We start from the raw sequence: 8,723 nt of genomic DNA on the forward strand, positions 1-8,723 counted from the left end.
GAAGGGCTGACAGTGTTGAAGGGAGCACGGCCCAGCTCTGTGGCTCCTTCGGGCACAGATGTCACACCCTGGAGAGCACCAGTTCCCCAGGGGGACGTGCGGGGAGAGGTAAGGATGCCAGATGGTGGACCGAGGTGGGGCGGGTACCAGGATGAGGCAAGCGAGGGGGACCCCACTGCTCATCCTGCCGCCGCACCCCGCATTCAGCCATGGACCAGTGGGCCAGGCAGCAGCGGGCTCTGGCCCTCCTCCTGGTCTGCCTGGCCCTCACCTTCTCCCTCACGGCCGTGAGCAGCAGCTACTGGTGCGAGGGCACGCGGCGGGTGGCAAAGCCGCTGTGCCAGGATCGTCCGGGGGTGCTGCACTGCATCCACTACAGCCGTGGCAGCAGCAACAATGGGACCCAGCCCGTCCAGTACATTTGGGAGATGGGGGACGACAAGTTCGTCCAGCGCAGGTTCCACGTGGGGCTCTGGCAGTCATGTGAGGAGACGCTTGGGAGCACAGGTGAGCTCAGCATAAACGGGTCCTCTGGTGGTTCCGGGATGTAAGCTCTCTGGCTTTCCATGTGAAAACATCACCTAGACCCAAGAGAGCCTGCCTGGGAAGACTGCAGCCTGGGGCCCCTGCAGGGAGATTGCTCCACACACACTTCTGCTAGTCAGTCTAATTTAGCACAAATGCCTGGGCGAGTTGATGCATAAGGAAAGGAGCAGATTACAACTGGAGGTGGATGGTGGCACCCACAGAGAGGGACAGGAGGGACGAGGGGGGCTACAGAGACCTGGCCGCAAGGACTCCAGCCTGGGGAGGATGCTCCTGGGCCCTGAACAAGCACAAGAAAGGGATCAAAGGGTGTCTGGTCACCCCCAGCTCTGCTGCCCACTGCAGCTTCCTGGGTATTTCCCTTCTTAATCAGCTTCATCTGCATCCCCCTAAAAGTTGACCCTCCGTTGGACACCCTAATAGAGTCCTCTGGGGACCCCCTACCTGGAGTGCTATGTAGTGACCCCCCTACCTGGAGGTCATTTTCTAAATAGCTCTGCACCTTCTTCCCAACGCCTCTAAAGAGAGAACGCATCATCTGAAATGAAGATGTAAAATAAAAACTCCTCTTAGAGAACGAACTTATGGTAGGTAGCCAGGCGGAAGGATAGGGAGCTTGGGATGGATATGTACACTCTGCTGTATTTAAAATGGATAATCAACAATGACCTACTGTAGAGCACAAGGAACTCTGCTCAATGTTATGTGGCAGCCCAGATGGGAGAGGAGTTCGGGGAGAATGGATACACGTATATGTATGACCAAGTCCCTTTGCTGTTTACTTGAAACTATCACAGCATTGTTAATTGACTCTACCCCAATACGAAATAAAAAGTTTTTTAAAAAAAGAAATAGAAAAAACCAAACATTCATGGTTAGAGCAGCTTTTCAACTCAATATTCTTTCTCTTGGGTGAATGAATTAGTCAGCAGAATGTGTTGATTCCAGACTCTGTGCGGTTCTGCTGAACCAAGAAATTCAAGCACAGAGGGGCCTAGGCACACCATAGTGGGTGGGGGTTTGGGGAGAAAAAGCAGACGGGGTGCCAGAGTCCATCCCCAGGACTCGGACACCATTTCTCAGGCTGGCTGGCTATACCGCTTGGCTGGCAAACCTCTGTCCAGCTATGTAACACCTGCCTGTCTGGCTTCATGGGATTTATAAAGATTTTTCCTTTTAATCCTGCTGGACCTATTCAAAAGGAACATTATTTCTGAGGATTCATATTAATCAAGGGGTCACTGCGGTCTGATCCACACTAAACTCACCCTTCTAAGCTATTGTGAATTCTCTTAATCTCCTTGGCTGGTCCCAGTTTCACTCTGCCCTGCCCCTGGCTCTGGACTTGCCTCCTTTTACCCCCCATTGAGATAAGGCAGCCCTCACTAGAAGGCTAGTTAGATGTTCAGTCCTCCATGCATTAAGCAGAAAGACAGCAGTAGGGTTTAAGTACATATTAACCAGGAGAGAAGCTTTCCTATCTAAGTGTTTGTTGCTCAGTCGTGTCTGACTCTTCAACCGCATGGACTGCAGCCCACCAGGCTCCTCTATCCATGGGATTTCTTAGGCAAGAATACTGGAGTGGGTAGCTATTCCCTTCTCCAGGGGATCTTCCCGACCCAGGGATCGAACCTGAGTCTCCTGCATTGGCAGGAGGATTCTTCCTATCTAGTATCTCATTTAATCTTCAAAGCAAGGCTAACATGGGGACTATTAAACCAATTTTAGAAATAGGAAAGCCATTCCTCTGAAGAGTCAGTAACAGGTGGGATGGGAGGGAATCTCAAGAGGGTAGGGATATATGTTACTGATGGCCAATTTGCATTGTTGTACCACAGAAACCAACACAACACTATAAAGCTATTATCCTCCAATTAAAAAAAAAAAAAAGAAGAGTCAATGATCTATGCCCCTAACATTTGCCTCTTTTAGCTCCTAGCAGCCCAGACTGGGAGCCTCAGGATGTGTCTTCCTGGCACCTAAGCTCCTGGGTTGAATCGCTGATGTGGCAGGACAGTCTTGGGACAGTCCTGGGCCCCTGCAAGCCCAGTTCTAATGCTGAAACTGCCTCTACCCGTGTTTTCTGTACCATGTTTCCCCCTCAGAGGTCCTAAGACACACTCTTCCTAACTGTGCAGAGACAAATCAGGCAAGGTCCCCGGCTCCTCCCACTCCACCATCTATGATTCAATTCGGAGCTGATGTGTTAATGGAGCAAGATGGGGGTACCCACCTGGGACAACATCCCAGAGGGTGATTCGCCCTGGTGTCAAATCCTCCATCCATTACTCACCCCCAAACCGGAATTTGGTGACATCAATATATTCAGTAGATAACCAAGGACTCATATCCTTCAAAGGGACTAAACCTCACAGGGGGCAGCACAAGCTTTTCTAGCCAATATGTGCAACATGACTGATGATACAGGCAAAGCACACCCCCTGGAGCACAGAATAAGTCTGGGGGTGGGTTCTGCCTGGTACCTGGTACTCACACACATAACTCTTCCCTTTCCTCTCCCACTCCAGAAAGCAGGATGGAGTGCAAGTAACTGACTCACTTCATAGCAGAGATAGTTCTGAATCTGCTCTATTTCATTTCTTAAAATGATTACAAACATTGTCACTTTCCCCTCTACCCAGAAAGAAATTATTTGAGACTCACGTCATCCTGGATGCTGTTTGGGAAGTCCAGCATCAAGTCTTGCAGCATCAGTCCAGATGGGCTAGGGTACGCTGTAATAACAAACGACATCCAAGTCCCACAGGTTTAAACCACCAAATTCATTTCTAGCTCTTGCTATTTGTATTTTGCCAGTTGGCAAGTGGTGTCTCCTCACTGGAGCCACTCAGGAATCCAGGCAGAGAGAGGCTCCACCTGGACATATGCTTCTGTGATCTCAGAGGCAAGAAAATGAGAACTTTTAGGCAAAACACTAACTCGTAAAGCTTCTGACCGGAAGTGACCCCCACCCACCCACCCACCCCATAATTTCCACCCCCAGTCCTGGGCCATAACAAGGCATTTGACCCAGCCTGGATTCCCTGGGGCTGGATTGCATCATGATGCTCCAGGGAGGGGCACCACCTCTATGGGAACAATACAGCCACACTTCCCAATCCTTGTTCAACATGACGTGGATGCTGCCAAGGGGGGGCTGGAAACACAGCTTGTCCCTCGTTGTTAAGGTTCACCCTACTTGATTCTATCTTCTTTTACTTCCAGGTGAAAACTGCAGAAGTTTCCAGAGTGTAATACCAGCTGAAGAACAAGGTAAACACCTTCCTCACGTTCTGTCCCCCAGCCCTTCTCACCATTTGGACAATGTCTATGGTTTTGGTTGGGCTGAGGGGAAAACATGAACGAGTTATTTATAGTTTTTCCATGAATTCAAGTCCCACAGAGCCACTGGCTCTTTTCATGGGCCCTGTAGGCAGTAATGCTAAAAAAAGTTAAACCATCAACTCTGCAGGGAGGAGGGGATGCCCTGATAGGCGGTATTTGCAGCTGTTCGGGGTGTGAATACTCCCACTGAGGCCAATTTCAAACTATCAATGCAAGGTGACCGCAGAGCAGGAAAAAAGATGAGTCTAGTTCATCACTGCCAATAGCGTTTTCCCTCTCTATGACACTCATCAAATTTAAACTTACTTTCCTAGTATCGTTTCCCCAGCAAGAATTTAGCTTTTGTGATGACATGGACCATGTCTCTTTCACTGCTGTGTCCCCAGGCCCAAACTGCCTTATAGGAGGCTTTTTGCAAATAACAGTTTCGCTCCCTGCCCCTTTTATTCACTCCACATCCAACCTATTTCCCTGAAGCAGCAGGAGGGGTCCCACCAAAAGGATAAATTGTAGGTTGACATGGAAACAAACGAGATTTTTGGCATCTCGAATCAGGGGACCTCAATGCTCAGACTCCTTCATCCTCCCTGGTAAAGTTTACCCTCTCCTTCAAAAAATGAAGATAGTGTCTTCTGGTGGAATCAAAATAACATGGTTAACTTCTGAACTGGGGAACGGGACCTCCAGCATCCTTCAGGAAGAATTTTGCTTAGTATTTTTTTCCCTCCCAGCTAATGACAATCTTCCCAAAGCTTCTCTTTCAAGCCCCAGGACTCCCCTTGCATTGTCAACTTTCCAAGACTCAGCAGAGGTTTCTGTGGTTTTCACCCCGTGGTGGTTTTTATTTATCTATTTTTTGTTTTAGAAGTGACCCGAATCACATGATTGAATATCCTAGTATTGCTAAGGGGCTCCCCTGGTGGCTCAGATGGTAAAGAATCTATATTTCTGAGTCCCAGCATCTCTTTTATCCTTACATTCGCAGGTGTCTTGTGGCTGTCTATCGGGGCTGAGGTCCTGAATATCCTACTGACATTGACGAGTGCGGTCCTCCTGGGCTCCAGAGTGAGGCATCACTCTGGGTTCCACTGGCTCAAGGTGGATGCCTCAGTAGCCATCCTCACCGTGCTTGCAGGTACTTTCCAAGAGCATTATCAGAACAGGCAAATTCCCTACAGCCTACCCCCAAGGGAACTGGCAGAGCTCCAGACTGGCTCTTCCTATCGCTGGCCCATTCAGCGGGACAACTGGTCCACTGGAGAAGTTACCAAATTAATCCCATTGGTGGAAGCAATGGGGGGCTGATGAAAAAAGTGGGGATAGGCACAAACGGAGAGCAAAATTTATCAGCATGTCTTTGTCACAACTGTGGGGGAAGAAGTCCACTGGCTTTGAGGACAGAGACTGCCCTATTTGTACAATGGTTAAGCATGAGTCTGTGGAGAAATACTGCCTGGATTCAGAGATCTCCAACTTGCTGGCTGTGTGATTCTGGGCAAGTGGCTTCACTTCTCTAATTAGCTGCCTCAGAAAGCTGTGATGGAACTTCCCTGGCAGTCTGGTGGCTAAGAATTTGTGCTTCCACTACAGGGAGCATGGATCTGATCCCGGTCAGGGAAGATCTTGCATGCCAGTGCAGCCAAAACATACAAAAACAAACAAAATGCTGTGGTGATGACTAAATAAGAACGCACACAGTATGTAGTAAGTACTCAAAAATGGCAGCTTGTTAAAAATTATCCAAGTGGGGTCAATAGCCCTGTGAGTAAAGAACTCCTCTTTTTGGTCTTCTGTGTTGTCCAAGTAATTTTTCCATTATTGTTGTTCAGTTGCTAAGTTGTGTCTGACTCTTTGCGACCCCATGAACTGTAGCTAGCAGGCTCCTCTGTCTAGCAACAAATGGGATTCTCCAGCAACAGTACTGGAGCGTGTTGCCATTCCCTTCCCCGGGGCCTCTTCCTGAGCCAGGGATGGAACCCCGGTCTCCTGCATTGCAGGCAGATTCTTTACTGTCTGAACCTATAGACCAGGGAAGCCCATAGACCACTAGAGACGCCCCAAAACTACTTTCTATTTGACCATTGAAGCCACAGTTGGTCACTCCCTGCCATACATTTATTAAATTAAAACATAGCCCTGTAATGGGAGCCCCTGAAAAAGAAAAACAAAATAACTAATATTTAAAAGTAATATTCGAAGAAACTTTCTGGAACAAAAGACCAAAATCTATGCATATAAAACTCTAATACCTGGGGGGAAAAAAATGACACAGTACATTCAAGTCCTAGACATATCCCACTAAAACTGTTAAAGGAAAAGAAAATCGTCTGGGTCCTCAAGCAAAAAGATCAATTCACTTACAGAGAACAGAAAATCACATTGGGAACTGACCAGTTCCTGCTGTGAAAGTCTACTGTGGCCAGAACCTATTCCGATTTTTATGCAAAGTTTTTCTGTGTTAGCAAACAATCCACATTCAAAAGAAAAAGTGACAGAACTTAGGAAAGTATGGCTTCAGGCTAAATGTAGCTCAAGGATCTCTTCCCTGTTCTGGAAAACAGAGGATATAAAATTGGTGCCTCTGGGGACTTCACTTGTGGCCCAGTAGTTAAGACTCCGAGCTTCCAATGCAAAGGGCCCAGGTTTGATCCTTGGTCAGGAAACTAAGATCCCACATGCTGCGCTGTATGAGCAGGAAAAAAAAAAAAAAAAACCACCCCACAGCGACATGATAAAATAGAAAAAGGAGGTGGTCTTGAGGTAGATGACATGGCAAAGGAACATTCACCACTGTGTAGATTGGTGACTCTTAAGAAATCAGTAGACGTGTAAAACATGAAGGCTGCTTGGAAGGGCTCAAGGAGGATGTTAGTGGGCTAGGACAGCCAACCCATGTGCCGTAAAAAACTGCATTCTTGACTGTAGCTCACAAGCTTTCCTTGTGCAGGGCTCCTAGCCATGGTGGCCCACATGATGTACACAACCATTTTTCAAATCACCGTGAACCTTGGGCCAGAAGATTGGAAGCCTCAGACGTGGGACTATGGCTGGTCATACTGGTGAGTCGCTGGCCACGGTGGACCAGCAGGGATGCACACAGGTTTTCTAGGACCACCAGCACCGCCCTTGGTCACGGCTCCACCACCTGCTACTCTTGGGACTTTGGGTTAGTTTCTTAATCTTTCTGTAGCTCAGATTCCTCATCTATAAAATGATAAAACCCAGTTCAGATATTTTTATGAGAATGTAAGGTTATGTTTATAAAATTCTTGGCACAGAGTGACGCGCTCAAGAAACAGAGATGGTGCTGCTGTTACTTTCTTGAACACGGTTTAAGGAGAAAAGTCCTATTATAATTCCTAATAAATATTTCAGTGAAGAGAGACCCCGTCCTCGATTCTAATGGAAAGACAGGTCATGACACAGAAGTTCTACTAGAAAGACTTGATGCAGAATTGGATACAGAAATGTGAAGTCACCAGCTCAAGGTTGCACAGTTAATGAGAGATGTCTGCAAACCCACAGTGCATGCCTGACTCCCAAGTCTGGTTCTCATTACCATTCACACATTCCCAACAAAAACACGTTGACTGCTCTCTGAGATCTGTGATTCAAAGCATTAGTCGCTCAGTCATGTCCAATGCTTTGTGACCCCATGGACTGTAGCCCGTCAGGCTCCTCTGTCCATGGCCTTCTCCAGGCCTGAATACTGGAGCGGGTAGCCGTTCCCCGCTCCAGGGGATCTTCCCAACCCAGTGATCGAACCCAGGTTTTCTGCATTGCAGGCAGATTCTTTACTGTTTGAGCCACTGGGGAAGCCCAAACCCAGGTCTAAATTGGGTAGAACCAGGAGTTGATTTTCCATCCCAGCAGGAAGCCCTGGAATCAGCCCTGCACCCTTTCCTGCTGCTGCTGCTGCTGCTAAATCACATCAGTCGTGTCCGACTCTGTGCGACCCCATAGACGGCAGCCTACCAAGGCTCCTGCATCCCTGGGATTCTCCACGCAAGAGTACTGGAGTGGGTTGCCATTGCCTTCTCTGGCACCCTTTCCTAACCATGCCTTTTGTTGACAGCCTCGCCTGGGGTTCCTTTGCCCTGTGCATGGTTGCATCGGTCATGGCCACAAGCAGATACACAGCAGCCCGCCGGGAACTCGCAGAGAAAAAAAGTGGACAGAAGGGCAGTCGGCACTCTCCACAAGACTTCCAGAAACCCAAGGCTTCAGAAAGTGTTTGGGATACAGAAGCTGCTCCCGGCCCTGCAGGGTGTGCCCTCATCGGTGTATCTAAGCACCTGCCACCAGAGGCTCCAGGCAGGGTGTCCATGTGCTAGCCAGGGTTCATGGCTGACAGATCTGCACAGGCAGACACACCAGACGCTTGTCTACAAGGAGCATCCCTGGAGTGGGCTTCACAAGGCTGTGAAGTAAAGCTTCCACCTGCCGTCTTACCCTTCACTAAACACCTTTGCCTTCAACTTCTGATTCCTGTTATAATGCCAGTATTTTTAAATGAGATAACACCTACAGAAAATATCAACCATTGACACTCTAGTATAAGTGAGCATCCCAAGCTTTCCTGACAGTTTAATTAGGGTGACAGAGAAAGTAGGCGCATGTGAGGGCTAAGAGGAAGAGCTGAAGAAAGGGGAAAACAAGGCTTTGACTACAAACAATGTAGATTTGTTGCCCACACAGTTATGTTGACAAAAGAGTCTAGAAAGTCTTTTTCCTTAATTGACACACACAGATTAATAGTACATATGACTATCCTATATTTTTTTCTGTTTTAATCGGGAAGAAATGAATTGAGAAATCAATTTTGTGTTATT

General features: G+C 48.0%; 1 protein-coding gene across 1 annotated transcript; it reads left to right on the plus strand.

The window, feature by feature from the left end:
- The first annotated feature begins 209 nt into the window (after positions 1 to 209).
- On the plus strand, positions 210 to 8,225 carry GSG1L2 (GSG1 like 2). Its single transcript, XM_055580045.1, has 5 exons — positions 210 to 507; positions 3,772 to 3,819; positions 4,877 to 5,026; positions 6,839 to 6,950; positions 7,967 to 8,225. The coding sequence occupies exons 1-5, from the start codon at positions 210 to 212 to the stop codon at positions 8,223 to 8,225; spliced, it is 867 nt and encodes a 288-aa protein (XP_055436020.1).
- The last annotated feature ends 498 nt before the right edge of the window (positions 8,226 to 8,723 follow it).

The sequence above is a fragment of the Bubalus kerabau genome, chromosome 4 (genome assembly GCF_029407905.1).
Source record: "Bubalus kerabau isolate K-KA32 ecotype Philippines breed swamp buffalo chromosome 4, PCC_UOA_SB_1v2, whole genome shotgun sequence".
NCBI classification, from domain to species: Eukaryota; Metazoa; Chordata; class Mammalia; order Artiodactyla; family Bovidae; genus Bubalus; species Bubalus kerabau.

Coding starts and splice junctions, on each gene's coding strand:
- GSG1L2 (XM_055580045.1), top strand. CDS start 210: ATGGACCAGTGGGCCAGGCAGCAGCGGGCTCTGGCCCTCCTCCTGGTC. Junction 508..3,771: donor GGAGACGCTTGGGAGCACAG/GTGAGCTCAGCA, acceptor TTTTACTTCCAG/GTGAAAACTGCAGAAGTTTC. Junction 5,027..6,838: donor CATCCTCACCGTGCTTGCAG/GTACTTTCCAAG, acceptor TTCCTTGTGCAG/GGCTCCTAGCCATGGTGGCC.